At 41.0% G+C, this 20,066-nt stretch overlaps 1 protein-coding gene across 3 annotated transcripts in view; it reads left to right on the top strand.

Moving 5' to 3' along the window:
• Positions 1 to 20,066, top strand: part of Pfk (ATP-dependent 6-phosphofructokinase) — a 141,709-nt gene that overhangs the window by 50,412 nt on the left and 71,231 nt on the right. For all 3 annotated transcript variants that reach the window (XM_080270833.1, XM_080270834.1, XM_080270835.1), the window contains exons 6-7: positions 1,361 to 1,469; positions 17,655 to 17,750. In XM_080270833.1, coding sequence (XP_080126959.1) covers positions 1,361 to 1,469; positions 17,655 to 17,750 — 205 coding nt within the window. The remainder of the gene's footprint in view (positions 1 to 1,360; positions 1,470 to 17,654; positions 17,751 to 20,066) is intronic.

Consider the following 20,066-nt stretch of genomic DNA (forward strand, 5'->3'; position numbering starts at 1 on the left):
GTTTGTGGCCACCCCTTACAGGATTAAGGCGTCTGGCAACAGACAGATAGAATAATTGTGCATTAGTTACGAAGGTGATTATTGTGCTGTAGCTTGAAGTTTAAGAAGCTTCTATTTATTCATCAACGTCATCATTATCATATAATCCAGTGTTGCCCCTTGAGGAGCATAAGGGCTTAGGGCTAGGCAAGTTGGTCCTGGCATTTAAGTTGAGAGTGACCAGCCTCACTCATCCCCGAGTGGCATTACATGAGCAGTAAACTCCAACCACCCCATGGATTTATCTTTTTATTTACTTTGTAAAGTTTTGGATTGTCCAATATGTAATAGATTAAGAGTAGGCCAGCAGTGTAAATATGTATATCAGATTAATATATTTCAGTTATTGTAATACCATGGCATCAGTCCTATAGTATAAATTGGATTTAATATGACAGTGTACACCACTCTTAGGGGCTCTGGTGGTCAGTTCAGTAGCTCTTGTATCTTTCAGTCATTCTGACCTGGATTCAGCCCCATCTGGGGTGAATATTTAAGAGTATGCATTATAATGGCCTTTCATTATTTTTCAGATTTTCCTACCCTGTTGAAATCCCTTTGATGGCATACACACATACACAAAGTTTATTACTCACAGACATAACCATTTCATCATCACCCTTTTCACCCTGTAGTCCAAGAGCCATCCACACTTGTAGTGTACTAGTGCATGAAGTATAAGTGGAAGTGGGTCACGTCTCATGATAAAAAATAATGTTCCTCATCCTTGCATATATGTTGCTCTTCAGGATCCATGAAGCACAACATTTACATCTTTGGTGGAGCCACTTACCCATGTCTGGCATGTGCAAGCCAGCCACTTCAGTACATACATACATACAGATGCATACATACAGAATGCATAAATACATACAGTACAGTGTAGCGATGGTGTATACACCAAGCTATTTACTGTTCACCTGTAGCACTTTTGTGTTTTAATTGCTAGTAGTGCATATTGTATTGATTTAAATTATTTTCATGTTTTATATCATGCAAAGTGAAGATTACACAGCACAGATATTATACTGAGCAAAATGTTTTTAATTCTTTAGTATGATGACTTGTATTTCATTTTGGTTAAAGCCAGAGAGCTTTATTCAGTTTATAGGTGACCATTCATACTAAAGAGGTTAGAAACAGTGTCAGTTAAGCCCTGAAATTTGATGAGTTTTTTTATTTATTTATTTATTTATTATGGATACTGTTCCAGCTAATGCCTGACACTTGTATTCAGTTTAGGGGAGACCTCTCTGAATGGGGGGAAAACTTGCAATTGTATTAGAATGTGGTATAAAGATTAATGCCCCAAATTTTTCAGATATCTTGCTCTAGTAGCTGCACTGACCTCTGAGGCAGACTATGTTTTCATTCCTGAGAATCCTCCTCCAGAGAACTGGGGTGAAAAAGTCTGTAATAAACTGCAGCAGGCAAGGGAGACTTCCTTTATTATATATTTTTATAATAGTTCTTAATTTTCATTATGTTTCTATTATTTTCAGGATATTATTAGTTGCTTTTGAAATCCTGCTTGTACAAATAGCTGCTTATTATTTCTTTTACTCCTATAGCTGCATTGTTACTGTGATGGATATGTAGGGAAGGTATTTGAGTGGCAGTGCATGGAAATAGCACTCCTTAGTTTAGAGCACCACAACCATAGTCACTGCAGCTGTATTCATATTTGCAGGAGAGAGGAGACTATCTTTCACCCATAGTCTGCTTACAGTATTGCACTACTGTTGTCACAAACTTTTTTTAATAATGATAATATCTCTCCTCTTCCACCCTGTCAAATCCCACTAACATAAAATTTTATTCATATGAAAACGCATCCCTTTTGTCAATATATCCCCAATATACTAAACTAATACTCTTTGCAAATAACCTTAATTGAATCCTTTGTTTGTTAAATCGATCCCTTGAAATTCCCAACACCCTAACTCTAGATATCTGAGTCTGGCTGCTAGCATTGCCTGTGAAGCAGACTTCATGTTTATTCCGGAGTTTCCACCGGTTCATGACTGGCCAGATCACCTGTGCAAGAAACTGGAATCGGTAATTTATGTTGGCCTAATGGATGTGAAGCATGTGTTGTTCATCGTCATTGTGCTACTTGGACACAGTAAGCTCCCATGAAAATTATTTAGAGATAATATGAGAGTTTGTGTAATTTCACGTAACTGAGTGAGAGCATAATTTTAATACATGTGGTTTGTAGATTGGTTACAGTATTAATTGTATGATCACTTAGAGGTAATTTATTATTATAATAGGCAACAATAATCACTCATAACCTTTTAATTTCCTGTATCCTTAGTTAACCCCATCAAAGTAGTGTATTTTTTAAGAAATACTGTTTCGTATAATTATTCGCGGGCACAAACACTTACGGTAATGGTTTCGTTTCAGTGTTGTTTAATTTATAGAAATGAATTATTCCTTTTATTATTCACTGTTATTTGTGTATCTGAACTATGCAGCAATTCTTGACATTCTCCTATGCTTCCGATGGGGCAACGTAGGATTGGATGATGAATGAATGATGAAATCTTACCAGAGTCTAAGCCTAGTGTACCTAATATATTCAAAAGACTGCATCTTCTGTAACAGAACTTCGTCATAAAAGTTTTTCGTGGAAATCTCAAATATCATCACTGATGTTCACTGTTTGGTTGTTAAGTAACATTTCTCGCCACTCTAGCACACACAAGAATTAATACTGTATAGTTGTTAGCATTCTGCCAGGAATCTTCCATGCAAGTCATTGTTATGAGTGTTGTTCTATACTTTGTTAGCTAATTCGCACAACAAGAAATTATTCTCTCAAGAGAGATTTTATCACATAGGTTTCAGCGTATTGTGTATTTTTTGACGTACTGAAAAAAGAAAAGATGTATTTATTTTCAGTCAAATATTTATTTTGCTGTGTATGGAGTTACTAAATGCACATGTAAATGTGTCTGATATTAGCTGCTTTTAACTGTCAGCAAGCACTTTGGAGTTGGAAACCTCTCAGTCCAGCCACTGACCGGGGCAAAGAACTCCACCATGTTTTGTTTCGTTTCGTTACGTTTTTGGAGGCTCCAACATGCTTCCATGCGTCGGCCTTGGTCACCTAATGGCAGCTCTCCATGCTGCTCAATCTCTGTCAGCCTCCCTGTTCAGCCACTTAACCCTGAGGTCACACTTAACGACCTTGTCCCAGGTCTTTTTTGGTCTACCCCTCGCAACCTCACCCCAAATATTAATGCTTCTCTTTTTCTGCACCTAATTATCATACCCATCCTCTCCACATGCCGAAACCACCTCAATCTACCTCTCCTCATCACAACACCAATACACTCCAGTCCCACCCTACCTCTCAACTCTTCCATTGTAAACCTAGCACCCCCCAGGCCTTGCATTCAGGGACACTGCATATCCACCTAATCATTGTCATTTCCGTACATTTGAGCCTGCGAATATCCTCTTCCTTTACTGTCCAGGTCTCACTGCCATACAGCATTACACTCCTAACACATGCTGTGTACAAAGATCCCTTAGCATGTAGGGAGAGCCCTCTCAGTGCCAGGAGAGGCAGCAGGTCCATGCACTTCTTCCAACTACTCCACACCCTAGCCACAGAGCTAGCTCCAGCCCCACCCCTAGCACATAACATGTCTCCCAAATAACAAAACTCTTCCACACACTCAAGAGACTTACCAGCAAGTTCAGTCCTTTCATGCCTGACAATCTCCACCTGCTCTCCCCGACACCGCACACATAAAATCAGCATTATCTTGCAGTCTACCTGTGATACCGCTACATCTCTTATGCACCCACTTGTCACAAACACTGTACAAGATGGAATTACTTCCCAAACCCTTGTGGCAAATTATGTGGCAAAATTATCTTCAAGATTTCATTGAAAAAATAAAAAATAGTGAGTGGGGGGAGCTTCAAAATCTCCCTTGATCCAAGCTGAGGGGTGCTCCAAGCCATTTTGGGTAACTAGGGGAGACAGCATTGTCCATTTCATGTATGAGTGCACTACAGAATGTATTGATGTGTTGTAGACAGTGTTATTGAGGCTTCCACCATCTAAACATGGTGGGGGGAGGGAAGGCTTATGAAGGAGAATTTTGCCTAAAGAACGGTTAATTTTTTCTCCTTTGACAGAGATAGTAAAGACATCCATAAAGTGTCTTCTTAATCACATTCTGTTAATAATGAGTGAAATTATGTAAGTGGGCACAGATCAGTCAGCCACTGAACTGAAGCACTGGGTGTGCAAGCATTTAACCTGTGCAGCAGAAATCATGAAACCACCCTCAGGTTTTGTGTGAAAAGAGTACCATTTCACTTTCCTACATTTCTCAGAGAATCTTCTCGATATACCAGCTTGGCCCTGCATTTCCCAAGGCATTATTGGGAAGGCTACTTATTCCTGTACATGGATGTAAGAGCATGTGACCAGTGAAGGATGCTATGGGGAGGAAGAAAAGATGAAAGATGAAAACCTCTTGGTTGGAGAATTTTTAAATGCAAAACCCACCTGTTAATTACGTCACATACTGGTACTTTATGATGTTAGCAGTCATGGAAAGATGACTGATCTCTGGACTTAATACATCACAGAATGGTGGCATTGTCTCCCTTGGCCACCTTGGGGCTTTGTGAGCACAGCTTTTCTCAAGATTCCGCAGGGTTGGTTGTCGACTGAAGGCTTTCTCGTTGAAGGCCCTTAAGCTCATTCTTCTGTCTGTCCCTCATTTTCAGTCAACACCAAGCCACAGCATACAACATCTCCAATAGGAATCTGTGTTTGAAGTCACATGAAAGAGCTTCAATCATCATAATAAGCAATAAGGGGTTCAAGACTGAACCTTGATGCATGCCAACATTCAGGAAAGACTCATCACTTAAATCTCCATTCACCCTCACCTGGGTGCAGGCACCCTCATACATTGTCCTAGGAACTTTAACCAGCCACTCATTGATCCCAAGCTTTTTCATTGCTCACTTCACTACCTCCCAAAGACCTCTGTCAAAGGCCATCTCCAAATCAGCAAAACCAAACTATAACTCCCATTTCATTCTTGTATAATTTTTTCTGAAGTTGTTGGACAGGGAATATTTCTTCAGTGGTTCCTTTGCTTGGCATGAACCCAAACTGCATCTTATCTCTATTCACCCGTTATCTTATCATACCTTTCAGAACGCTCCTTTACCTTCACATTCTGGTCCAGAAGTTTTATGTCTCTATAATATACTTTGTCCAGGTTATCATCCTTCTGCTTTGACAGATTTACAGTTACACTCTTCAGCCAGTCATCTGGAACAACGCACTCATTGTATTTTATCATTTACAAAGGCTCCAACATGCTTATGTGCATTGCCCTTGGTCACCCTAAAAATGGCTCTCCATGCTGCCTAATCTCTGGCAGCTTCCCTATTCAGCCCCATATCCCTGAGGTCATGCTGTATGACCTCATCCTAGGTCTTTTTTTGGTCTGCCTCTTGCAGCCATAGTCTTGACGTTTACACTCCTCACCTTCTGCACCCAATATTCATTTTCCATCCTCTCAGCAGGCCCAAACCATTTCAGTCTACACCTCCTCATCACAATACCAGCACATTCAAGTCCCATCCTTCCATTCATCATTTCCTCTCTAATTCTAGCCCTCCCAGGCCTTGCATTCAAGGACACGCAACACATCTATCACTTCTGTTCATTTGATTCTACAAATATCTTCTTCCTTTACTGCCCAGTCCTCACTACCATACAGCATTACACTCCACAACACATGCCGCATACAAGGATCTCTTAGCATAGAGGGAGTTTCCTTTAAGTGTTGGGGGCAGCATATCCATGAACTTCCTCTAACCACTCCTCACTCTAGCCACAGAGCTGGCTCTAGCCACACCGAAAACACATAACGTGTCCTTCAAATAATGAAATTTCTCTGCACACTGAAGAGACTCTCCAGCAAGATCTATCCTTTCACACCTGTCTGTCTGTACATGCTCTCCCTGATACACTGCACACACAAAATCAGCATTATTTCGCATCTCTTATGCACTCACTCATCACTAACACAGCACAAGATGGAGTTACCTGTGGTAAACTACAGATGAGGGTGTTTCATTAGTATAAAGCACAGATATGAAAATTATGGTAGCATTTCATGTTGATCGGTTCCTTATTCCATTTGAGTAAAACAAACTTGCTACCAATTTTTTTAACAATGACCATTTATATAAGGGACACACTTGTTGGCATGTTTTTACGGGAGCAGAGAAACAATGACAAAAAGCGGAACTTTATTAGTGAAGTTTATGCAAAACGACAGTCTCATTGGAGACGCAAATGGAGTTAGGTAAACTTTTGAGCCACTCCTGCCTTTGTCCTCTGAATCATGTTTCTGCCACTGTGCATGATTTTTAGAAGGAACTGTTTCTGCTCTTCATCCTTGCATCGTGCATTGAGCCACAGGATCATTTCATTCCTCGTTCTGCAGCATCAGTTACAACTTTCAAATTTTTGACCAGGTCGTTGAGGCTGGGGGCATAGATGGCCTCAGGGACCTCCTGCTGAACTCCAGCCTTAGCAGTCAGCCACCCTAGCATTTCCGTTTCCTTCATTTGGCTGATCACAAATCTATCCAGGGTGTCAGTGGCAGAAATGCTGAGATTTTTTTTTCCCTCCAAGCCCCCTCAGACACTTCCTGGCTGACTGGCAAATGTTTTTCAGCATCCTTTGTCCGATCTTTGGTTCAAGTCTGTCATTGAAGAAGCCCAGGGAGATGGCTTCCTCACTGAGATACCAGAGGTGATGTCGAAGGGCCTTCTCTGCCACTGATGCCACCGCTTGGTCTGGGTAGTTGAGGAGGCCCTTGAGAAAGTCCAGATCATCATTGGGGGCCCTGCTTGGTATGATAGCTTCGTGCCAGTACTTGATGTAGATAATGCAAACAAATTTTGCTACTGTCATCAGCCCTTACCATCTGTGGCCATCAGATCAACCTGGTCTGTGAAGAGCACGATCTTGAGTGTGTAGATTGCCATGGCCATCCATCTTGCTTGATGGTATGGACCTGTTGCTTGAAATCTGACACCAACTCGCTCTTATATCTCTTCCCCAAGGTACAGATGGCAGAGCCTTAACAGCTCTTCGTAGTCCTCATGTGGATGAGGGTTGCCGAGAACATTGTCAATGTGTTCCATCATAAAAACACAATGTCACTTTTCCTAGTCTCCTCGTGAATCTTCGGTACTCATGGTCACAGTTTTGAATCTCATCCGGTCTATGTTGTTCCATCATTCCCAAAGCCTCCTGAAAGATGGGATATATGGGGCACTTTGGTGACCCAAGCAGAGCTCAAAGACGTCTGTCAGGATCAGTTCATGAATGCGATGCCTTCAGGGAAGCAAAAAGGAGTGGCCTTTTTGTGGATTGCTCAGTTTGAACACAGGCACAATTAAGCATCCCACTGTTGGCAGTGGGCGTGTCGAAGGAAAGTCTAACAAGCCGTTCTGAGATGCTGTATTCATCTCAGATTGGCTTCTGTCAGGTTCCATCTGCTGTCAGTGGGATGTGGAGTATCTTCTTGAACTCTTTCCCTTTGTCAACACAGCTATCCTGTCTGCCAAGATCCTCCCAGTCACAGTGGTGGGGAGCCTCTTTCCATCCCGGTGAAGAACCAGAGGAGGCAGATTCCTGAAAATTGAAGTTTGAGTTCTTGAGCGAACAATTTTCGGTTCTTTCTCCTCATTTGGTGTACAGTGAGTATAAAGCCAACAGTTGCATAACATTCAGCCCCAAACTGCAAGCACATGTGTCAGAGTTGGCCACTGCCTGCTGATCAGAGAGGTTATTTCCGTCCCATGTGGTCGTCAAGGCAGGACTCATGGTGTTCTTCATCCTCCCTCTTTAGGGTGTCTTTAGAGATGACGATATTGAAACAGATTTGTCTTCAGAGGATGACACTTTATGACAATGTCAGTCCCCCTTCCCAGGTCACCTCCTGGAACATGGCACTCAATTCATCTTCGTGATTTCTTTTCTTGCTGCTTTTAACATTTCCAGGGAAACTCTCCTTGCAGCAGCAGCAGTGTGGACTTTGTTTATTCCTGCCATGGAACAGCCCCTTCAGTCCTCCTCCTGCTGACGAAGGAACTCCTTATCCTCCCCTGGGATTCTTGCCTCCATGACGTCAGGTGGTGAAATGTTGAATATTTCCTTCAGGTCACCCTTCCACATCTCCCACTTCATCTTAGCAGCTGATGTGTTCTTCGTTGCCTCCTTCCTCATTGCCATGTATTGTTCATGGAATCATTTAATCTGCATCCTCAGGTTGGTCTCCATTTTCACAGGAAGGTTTGCCCACCTCCACACTTCCTTCTGTTTCTCCAAAACCACCTTTGCTGCATTTGAAATTGGTGCCTTCTGGTCCTTATGATGCCACATAAAAACAAGCAAAACATCTTGTTTGGAAGGAAGATGGACCGTAGAAAGCCTGGAAGCGGGGCTGTCTTGACAAGCCACGCACCATGAGACATGACCTCAATTGACCTGTAGATAAAGCCAGAAGTAGTGTTATCAGGCAGCTGAAAAATGCAATCAGGCAACAGTAAATATTTGATAACTAACTTAGCTAGATAACTAGATTAGATAATGTGCAATAATACTGACAAAATTTCAAACAACTGTAGTAAGACTGCACACACCATGCAAGAACCTACCCGTGAAGCACTTTCCATGACACCACCTCACCAGCAACTCACTGAAACGGCACTCGCTGACTGCCCAACTTCGGTGGACTGGGCTTGGCGAATTCCTGAGTCATGATCGGCAGAGATAACCAAAAACCGTATCACCAGCCCAGATGTGGCAGACGAGTGCGACCTCAAAATCCTCTTCAGTTTTTGAGAGATTTTGCAGGAATCATTTATAGGGACAATGGATCACAGCCACAAGCAATATGAACACTCTGCAGAATGTGAAACACCCTACTGCACCTGGTCATTCTCTGCCATGACAGTACTGCCATCAGCCCTAGATATCATCACTCTTGTTTTATCTGCTTTTACTCTTAAACCCTTGTACCCATTTCATCTCTCCTTTTCTTAAATCTTTCCTGTCTCCTTCTCATTCTTTTCTATCAGCACCAAGTCATCAGCATACAGTCAGTTTGATCAGATCAGTAACTGAGCCTACTCCTATTTCTCCTGAGGCCTTCAACATTTTAGCATTCAACCCAGGCACAACCGCTGCCTTCCCTGACTGCATCCTGCCTAATGCCCTGCTCCAGCAGCAGCATCAATCAAAGGCCAAGGGACAAACACTGGATTTGCTGACACAGAACCTTCCCTGTTCTAGTCAGACTCTCCTCCTTCCACTTCTATAAGTAATTGATATTTTATAAACTATTCTTTGATTATTTGCAGTGCTTTTATTTCTAGAAATGAGTATTAACTTTATTTTAAACATGCACATTTTATTTGAGGCATCTTTTATCTTGCTGTCCGGCAGCATATGACTCAGGCAGTTGCGCCGCCAGATTTTTAAATTATGTTCAGTCAGTCAAACCAGTCAGACTTCTCATATAACAACACACACACACACACACACACACACACACACACACACACACACAGAAAAAAAAAAAAAAATGGCAGACCAGATTGGCAGTTTGTGTGTTCTCTGGAAGAAGGGAAAGTGCCCCTGGAATGGAGGAGGGCCAGTTTGGTACCAGTTTACAAAGGAGAGAATAAGAAAGAACCACTGAATTATAGACCAGTGTCTCTGACCAGCATGGTCGCAAAATTGTGCAAGGGAATCTTGAAAGATAGATGGATATTATATCTGGAGGAGATGAACATTGTTGCAGAAAGTCAGTCTGGATTCAGAAATGGAAGGTCATGTGTCTCAGATTTGTTGAGCTTCTACTCAAGGGCAATTGATGTGCTACAGGAGAGAGAGAGTTGGGTGGATTGTTTGTACGTAGTTCTGGAGAAAGCCTTTGACAACGTACCCCATAAGCGACTTATGTGGAAATTGGAGCACACAGGAGGACTAAAGAGAAACCTCGTCGAGTGGATGAGAGACTTCATGAAAGACAGGCAGATGAGGACAATAATAAAAGGCAAGGTTTCAGGGTGGAGAGAAGTCACAAGTGGAGTCCCGCAGGGCTCGGTGCTGGCACCTGTATTGTTCCTGATTTATGTAATGATATGGTGGATGGAATGAACAGTTATCCAAGTCTGTTTGCAGATGATGCAAAGTTCATGAGGAAAGTAGAAGGTAAAGAAGATTGTAATGTGCTGGAGGTATGTGTTTCTTCTTTCTTGTGCCCATTTCATCACCTTCTATTAATCTAACCTTTCCTGTGTGTATTTCCGTTACCATAGCAATGTACAGTATATGTATTTAGTGGGTGTAAATTGTTGAACGTAGAGGATGGAAGTAATGCGAGTATAAGTGGCTGGGGAATGGCTGGGAGAAGGAGGGAGGTGAGAAGACAGGAAGAAATCAGTAGGATAGAAGTTGTGGAAGCAATGAAGAAAGTTAAATCAGGGAAAGCCCCAGGAATTGATGGAGTGTGTGGTGAAATGCTGAAGCATGGGGGAGAGATAGTAGTAGAATGGATGTGGAAGATGTGCAGATTGGCATGGGAGGAAGGTAGAGTCTTGGAGGATTGGAAGTCAGGTATAATTATTCCCTTGTACAAAGGAAAAGGGGAAAAAGAAGTGTGTGGTAATCATAGGGGCATTTGTCTTCTTAGTATAATAGGAAAAGTGTATGGTAGGATACTTATAGACAGAGTTAGAGAAAGAACAGAGAAATTAGTTGGAGAAGAACAGGGAGGCTTTAGGAAGGGAAGAGGTTGTGTAGATCAGATATTCATTCTTAGATCTTTAGTGGAAAAGTTTCTAGAGAAGGGAAAGAAGTTGTATGCGGCTTTCATGGATTTGGAGAAAGCATATGACAGGGTGGATAGACAAGGATTGTGGAAAGTGTTAAGAATATATGGAGTAGATGGGAAGTTGTTGAATGCTGTGAAGAGTATGTACGATGGTGCGAAGGCTGCAGTGCGTGTAGATGGTGAACTAAGTGAATTTTTCTCTTTGAAAGTTGGGTTGAAACAGGGATGTGTCATGTCTTCATGGTTGTTCAGTCTGTGCATGGATGGGGTAATAAAAGAGGTACAAGGTAGGGTAGTGGATGTTGGAGTGGCCCTGGTGAGAGAGGATAGTGTTTGGAAACTCCCTGTACTGTTGTTTGCAGATGATACTGTGTTGTTGAGTGAAGACGAAGGGGAGCTGCAAGGCTTGGTGGATGAGTTTGAGAGAGTATGTAAGAAACGGAACCTAAAGGTGAATGTAGGGAAGAGTAAAGTGATAGTCTTTGAGAGAGGTGAAGTTAGTGAATGTGCAACGAGGTTAGATGGTGAGGAATTGGAAAATGTGAGTACGTTTAAGTATTTGGGTAGTGTGATGAGTAAGGATGGAGGTTTGGAGGGTGAAGTGCTTGAAAGGGTACAGCAGGGAAGAAAGGTTGCTGGTTCCTTGAAAGCAGTGATAAGAAACAGGGAAGTGAGCATGGAAGTGAAAAAGTTACTACATGACAGTATTGTGATACCAACTCTAACGTATGGAAGTGAAGCTTGGACATTGTTGGAAGGACACAAGTCAAGAGTAAGAGCAGTGGAAATGAGTTATTTAAGAGGAGCCTGTGGAGTCACGTGGAGAGACAGGCTGACGAATGAGGATATAAAGGAGCGTTGTGGTGTGGATGTGGATGTGATAGGAAGCGTTATGAGGAACACACTGAGGTGGTTTGGCCATGTGGAGAGGATGGAGGGTGAAAGACTGACGAAGAGAGTGTATGTGAGCGAGGTGGAGGGGGGAAGAGGGAGGGGGAGGCCGAGGATGAGATGGAGGGATGGGGTGGAGAGGTATATGAGAGAGGGGGGTGTGAGTTGGGAGCAGGGCAGTGAAATGGCGGGGGACAGGGCGACTTGGAGGCGATTTGTTTGTGGCCACCCCAAACGGGATTGAGGCGTCTGGCAATAGATAGATAGATAGAAATTGTTGTAAAAGGGAAACTTTGTGCTTGTACTTGGGTAGCCTGGTATAGTTAGGATGAATCATGTAAATTCTGTACTTTTGTTATTGTGTGTTTTCATTTCACGCACCATGCTCAGTACCATTTACGTGCAGAAACAGAGATCACTGTATACATAAGCATATGTACTTCGATGACTAAGTGACGTGACATAATGCAACTAGTGTTTGACTAAAGCTCAAAGTTGCCGTTACACAATGCTGACTCCCGTCGCAATCACAATGCAGCTGCTAGTTGGTGCATTACTTAAGAAGATTGGTTTCTTTTTGGACAGACCTTGTACAGTGAGGAGGGGCAGTGAAGAGTAAACAGCAAAAGAAAGAATGCACACCAGAACAGGTGAAGAGAGCAGCAGATGGCCAAACATGTTGATGGCTGCATTCGTGTGTGAGTTGTTCTCTTGCAAATTTCAGAATACTGTTGGTGGACATTTTATTGAATTATTAGTATGATTTTATTTTATTTTATTTTTTGGTGGGAGGGAGGGGGGAGAGGGTAAGGATTTTTTTCTAAGGAAAAACCAACATCTCATAAGTGTATGAGAAGAAAATTCAGTCATTGTCAAAAGTGTTTGAATCCACGATATCCTGGATTAAGATCTGTATATCGTAACAGGTGGTCAAGTGGATGCATTTGTATGTAATTCACCGAGTCGGTCAGGATCACTTGATGGTCGTGATCGTCAGCATTTTACCCTCCCGGAAGGGAGCTGAGAGCTCATATAGTCCGATCTAAGGGTGAGGCTGTGACCTTCACACACCCACACACCCGTCCCCTTGCTCGAGGAGGACAGTAACCACCCACTTCTTCAGTGAAACTTTTCGGAACCTGAGCGAGGCGCGAACTCCCGTCTACCAGATGGCAAGCGAGAACGTTACCACTGCGCCAGCGAGCGGTGTGTGTGCATGTGTGTGTGTGTGTATACATACATCTATATATATATATATATATATATATATATATATATATATATATATATATATATATATATATATATATATATATATATATATATATATATATGTATATGTATGTATATATATATATATATATATATATATATATATATATATGTATATATATATATATATATATATATATATATATATATATATATATATATATCATAACCCTGTGTTGCCCCATGAGGAGCATAGGAGCCCGGGGCTAGGTAAATTGGTCCAGACATTTAAGATGAGAATGACCAGCCTCACTCATCCCTGAGTGGCATTACTTGTGTTTGGTTATTTTGGTTGCCACCCAGTATAGTAAATGGTTTCCTGGTGTACAGGAAACCATTTGGCTTGTCACTTGGTGTAGAGTCACCCACAGACAGAAAGAAGGAAAGTAAGACAGAAGAGGAAGAAAAGAAGAAGGAAAGTTAGCCAGAAGAGGATTGAAGAAAGGAAGAGAGGAGAGGGCAGCCACCTGAGAGCAGCACTACATTGAGTGAGTGGATAGTGAGTGCCCCTGCCTACCAGTAACAATAATATACAGTATATATATATATATATATATATATATATATATATATATATGTACAGTACCCTCGCGTCCAACACGTGTTTGTCCAGCACGATTCGCGTCCAGCACGGAGAGCAAAAAATTAGTACGATTTAATACGATTTAAGTACTGTAACGAGTGCGTTAGTGTAATGGATGGAGTTCCAAGAAGTGGGCGAAATCCGCAGAATTCGCCTCTAGCACGATCACCCCCGGTCCAACACGATCATACTGGACGTTCCCATGATGCTGACAGCCAATCAAAACTTCCGATCAAGTAGCCTCCCCCGCCTGCTGTTGTGACGTGATCGTGATGTCGCCCAATTAAAAACACTTCTGCTCTCACGTGATGTTTTGTTTAAATTTCCCCGCCACAGCACCACTCAGTCGCATAAATCACATTGGACAGTGCTATTTTCTTGCTGCATTTTCTGCCCTTGCTACTGCATTTTACCCTGCTCACGATGCCTAGGAAGCCTTCTGAGAACCCCAAGAAGCGGCAGCACCTCCCTCAGGCCACCAAGCTAGAATTCATTGAGAGGCAGAAGAAAGGGGAGAGGAATTTCAAAGGCTTTATGAGGGAGGTTGAGGAGGAGCAGCAGCCATTACCTGCTAGTGACGCCAGCAGCCATCCTCCAGGGACCTAGTAGGACTACCTACAGCCTCGAATATCACCTTCCATTCCCAACAAGCCCACCAACACTATCCTAAAAGGTTAGTTATCATTCATAGTACAGCACCATTTATTATAATTACAGTAGTACCAATAAATGTATAGGTATATGGTAGGTATTTAGGACGACTTTTCCCAGGGTTGCTGACATAATTTATTTTTCCCCATAAGCTCTGTTGTTTGTCCAACACGTTTTTGGTCCAACACGGGACCCATGCATGACAATATTACTGTGTTGAACGCGAGAGTACTGTATATATAATATATATATATATATATATATATATTTTATGTGCTTAACTCTGGGCATAGGCTTAACAGCCTGCTCCCAAGGCCCAGTAGTCCTCCTACATATCATACACCTCTATATGTATGAATATATACATACATACTGTATAATCATTACTGACAAGGTGTAGTCTCAGTGCAGTCATGATCGTTGAGTATAAATTTAATCTTTTTACTTGCTGCTAAGAAACACTGAATTAATGCCTATTACAACTGATACCTAATGATGTGGTCAGTGTTGTTTGCCACATATCATGACCCTATGACCCGGCACCCCTACCTTGATTAGCGTTCTGTGGGCGAGAGATATTTCTTCAAAGTAGGCCCTCTTAGACAATATATGTGGTGGTTGAATTCTCATTGATTTAGTCCTTCATATACATTAACAGTTTCACCCACTTGCTTCCCGCCAGTCTGAATCCCTCTTATGAGATATGCAGTTAAAAACTAAATATTATCACACATTTATGCTTAACCTTAGTTAATCATTGGATCTTTACTGAAATCAGCTAATATTGTTTCTTCCAAGAGAAATTAATTGAGGCATTTTCCATGTATGTCACATTGTGATATTAAATGTCATGGTTAGTAGTGTGACTTATATCTGCATGGTTGTCCTTAATATTATATGAAATTCATGGGAGTTTACTGTAGCTGCAGCAATTCAAATGTAAGTGGTTATATTTGTTAGTGCATCTTGTCCAAGCCATTGCAAAATACTTGTAAAAAACTGCAAGATCTTCATTATGGGAGACAGCCAATTTTGCAATTCTGTTGCATATTGTCATTTGATGACAGTTTCAGAGTGCTCTCTGCATGACAGTATTTTTAAGTTATTCACTTCTTAGGGGCCATTCTACAGTTGGATTACAAGTCTTTTCATTTGTTAATTGTCTTTATATGTTTCCGTGTTTCCTTAATGTTACTGTATAGTATGGTATTTAGAAGTTGTTTATGACCATAACCTAATAATCATGTTATTATTGTAAAATAATTGAGTACATAATTTAGTTAATAAATAGATGTTAGAATTTGCTTTCATCTTATAACTGTCCATTAACCTACCAGACTTTCATCTCTCATTGATTCGGTGCACTATCACTGAAAGTGTGGGGCTATAACTGATGCTTACATGTACTACTGCATATTGTGTTCTGTACAGTATATCAAGCTTCATTTATATGCATAAATATTTCATGTTGCAAGATTTGGTTGTCTTGAATCATAATTATGTAATGTCAGGCTTTCCTTTTTTATTTTTAACTGTAATCTAATATATCTGTAAAAAGTTCATAATAGTGGAAGATGCATATACAGTATTGTACTTCCAGTTTTGTCAGACCAGCCCTTCCCCAAGATAGATGGCAGGCTGTTGTTCGCAAAATTGTCATAACATCATTTTATGCAGTGAGGAAGGCTTTTCCGTACAGTAAGCCAACACTTGATTGGATGAATGGCAAGTGCCATGGCCATTTCAGCAGCAAGATGCCAGCACAGAAAATCATAATGAAAACCTGACAAGTTTGAGATGTTAGCAGTGAGCCTAACACATCTTGATATTTGGCTATGTTGAGATGAATACCTTACTTCCATGCTCTTCTGTGTGATGAAAATAGGGAGAGGAGCATCTTTCTTAATGTGTCAAACAAGCTTCCAGAAAAAAAAAAAAAAAATATTGAAAATTAAGAAATTATTTTTTTCTCCAATAGGAGCTTCCTAACATACTTTTCCTCCTGAGAATTTGTTTCTGTATGCTCCTTTTCTCTTTGGCATCCCTTAGAATAGTTCGCTTATTGGGCTGACACACCAGTTGTTAAACACAGCACTGTTTCAAACCTTCTAAAACTTGTGAGGAAGTTTAATGTGTTGTCAGACAGACTGGAGATGCAGAACTCTCTGCACAACATGAATGGATTGTTCAGATGATCTCATTGCTGACTACTAAACCTCTTGGTGGCAGACACTGGTAGCATTGTCTTAGGTTCTGTTTGAAGGAAGATTAGTTTTTGACTCATGTAAAAACCTCTTATTCTATTATTTCACCTTCACTTGTAATGGTTATTATTATTATTATTATTATTTTTTTGTGTGTGTGACAAAAAATGGAAATACTTGTCGTCCTTCCTGTGTATGGCCAACAGTAATAAGAAGAAAGGATGAAAGCTAAGTTTACATTAATTGACAGCAAAGGATTACCAGAGTTTTGTGCTTGTATGTGATATACTACTTACCTGTCTGCTGAATGCAAATGTAATTTATACTAACAAGATTTATACTGTATTATTGCATCTCATCACTGAATCAAACCAGTCTTTCAACAAGTCCTTCTTTGTAATGCTAGAATATGGTGCATGAATGTGGTACTTTGCTTCTAGTGTATTGTGTAATGCTGCAAGCTTTGCGTTGAAATACAGGACAGTATAGTGTAACTTCATAAATCAAAACATGTTATTGATGGCTTTCATCTGGAGGCATTATGAAACTTATTATCCACCCAGCAAATGAAACACAGTACAGGACTGTACTGGATTGTGTTGAACATGCAGTACAGAACTGTAAGAACAGTTTGAGCCTTAGTTCTTTGCTTGTCAGACAATGAAGTTTAGCTTTGCAGTAGAATTTTGTTTATCATGCTTGAGAGGCACTCATTTAATTGATATACAGTGGTTAAATATCATATTGTCATTTTCTGAATATACAGGCACAAAGTACATCCAGTGTTTAGTGACCTCTGTTATTTAATACTGAAGATTATTTGGTTTTTCTGTTTATTTGTTTGTTGTTGCTTCAGCAGTTATTTGTATTATTGCTTTCTGTATCTGGTCATGCTTTATATTATTGTGGTTACTTATTTTTCATTATATCTTTCCTCAAGAATTGTTTGGTATTCTCTCCAGCAGATGATTCTTAATGCATAAAATAATTGAGATACTTTGCTACAGATTACTATGTAAGTTGATGTTCCAAAAATGAACTATATCATTGCTCAAAGGTTTTTATTTGAGCTTGATGTTTAATGCGTGAATATATGTATAATAGGAGAGGTCAATGGGTCAGCGTCTGAACATCATTCTTGTAGCAGAGGGTGCTATTGACCAGCAAGGAGAGCCCATCACTGCTGAGGCAGTAAGGAAGGTAAGCAGGAATTGAGTATGTTTCATGTAAAAAATGGCAACTTTAAGTGGGGTGGGGGAGAAATCCATGTGCTGACTTGTGTGGCTCATTGTTATTGTTGGAGTGAGACAAGGGTATGTGATTCCCCATACTTGTTCAGTGTATATGTATCCAGGATTATGTGGGTCAAAACTAGAATAATGGCAGTGGGGTGAGACTAGTGATGAATGGTGAAGGGTGGACTATTTAAATTCTCTTGTAAACAAATTATATGCTGCTTGCCAGTAATGAACAGGATCTTTTACAGAATGGTTCAGAGTTTTGTGAATGTCTGAGTTTGAATATATATGTAGTTGAGATGGTTGTTAAGAATGGTACTCTTAGTGTGATGTGCTGGTGAATGGAGAAAGACTTGAACTGGTGAATAATTGTAAGCACCTTGGTACAATTAGAGAAAAGAGAGGCAGCTGTGTAAAAGAAGCTGGTAATACAGGGGTTAAAGACGAAATGTGGCAAGTGCTGTGAATGACTTAATGTGAAACAGAGGACTGAGTATGGAGATGGTATGATGTCATAGTGCCTACGTTATATGCATGTGAGAGTTTGATATAGCATGTATGTGAAGTCAGGAGTAAGCCAAGTTGAAATTGAACCGTTTAGGAATACGTGTGGATTGTGTAGTTTGAATAAAATAAGGAACATTGACATCTGAAAGGTATGTATTAAAGAAGTCTAGTAAAAGGGTAGCAGAGAGGGTGCCACATAAGTATGGTTTTACTGAACAGAGGCAGTGGATATACTGGAGATTGGTTGATGAGAAAAGCGTATGTGAATGAGTTTGAAGGTTGGTGGGGACATAGTAGGCTAAGAAGGGTGTGGTAAATGAATGTGTGAGAATCATCATCATCATCCAATCCTGTGTTGCCCCATGAGGAATGTAGGAGCCCGGGACTAGGCAGGTTGGTCCTGACGTTTAAGATGAAGGTGACCAGCCTCACTCATCGCTGAGTGGCATTACACGAGCAATAAACCCCAACCACCCCTTGGATATAAACCTGCACAGGCTTAATCTGATTGGAGCACTGTAATTACCCACTAAACCACCAGGTACCATAATTTGGTTATATGGAACACCCAACACAGTAAGTGGTTTCCTGGTGTACAGGAAACCATTTGGCTTGTCACTCAGTGTAGAGTCACCTATAGGCAGAGGAAAGAGGAAAGATTGAAGGAAAGAAGGACATAAGAAGGAGTGTAAAGTCACCCGTAGGCAGAAGGAAAATGAAAGAATGAAGGAAAGAAAGACAAGAAGAAGGAAGGAAAGAAGGAAGAAAGAGAGGAAAGGGTAGTCATCCAAGAGCATTACTACATCCAGTGAGTGGATGGTGGGTGGCCCCACCTACCTCATTGTGTGAGAAAATAATATTAAGTGAAGAACAAAGGATCAGAATAGTTAGATGGAACATGTACAGAGACGCACATAAGGACTTGATACCCCTGCCTGTTTTTATAACTTGGTAGTTGATTGAATGATTCTCTCCAGCAAGTGTTTGTGAGGGGAATAGAAAGAAAGGTTGTACAAACAATTGTAATTACGATGAAATAGCTATGCTTGTAAGGAATCGTCGAAATTTTAGAGACATAAAATATTATGTGGATGATTATGTGGTCCTTTTCACTGATCATGCTGCCCATAGTTCTTGCACTATGATGCATTTTCTTTATTTATTTGGGTAGTAATTTGATGAATTGTGGATGTGATAGGAAGCATTAGGAGGAATACACTGAGGTGGTTTGGCCATGTGGAGAGGATGGAGGGTGAAAGACTGACGAAGAGAGTGTATGTGAGTGAGGTGGAGGGGGGAAGAGGGAGAGGGAGGCTGAAGATGAGATGGAGGGATGGGGTGGAGAAGTATATGAGAGAGGGGGGTGTGAGTTGCAGTGAAATGGCTGGGGACAGGGCGACGTGGAGGCGATTTGTTTGTGACCACCCCGAATGGGATTGAGGCGTCTGGCAATAGTTAGATAGATAGATAGTAAGAAAGGGCACAGTAGGGAGAAAGGAGGATAAAAGATACAGTCACAGAAACAATTATCTTCCCAGCTCCTTCTGAAGAAAATTTGCAGCTGGTGAAATATAGTGAAAACTCTGTTTCTACCAGTGCCTGTTTCAGATGCTTCGATTTTTCCGCTATGAATTTGTCAAACATCAGGAAGACACTTGTGTCTATGCCTGTACACTGAGGGCAATGATAAGTAATATGGAAGTGAACATAGAAGTAAAAAAGTAGTTGCAGTATAGTATTGGGATCCTGCTTCAGTATGTAGAAGTGAAGC

The sequence above is a fragment of the Coenobita brevimanus genome, chromosome 43, assembly GCF_032717465.1.
Source record: "Coenobita brevimanus isolate Jiangsu-jjx chromosome 43, ASM3271746v2, whole genome shotgun sequence".
NCBI lineage: Eukaryota > Metazoa > Arthropoda > Malacostraca > Decapoda > Coenobitidae > Coenobita > Coenobita brevimanus.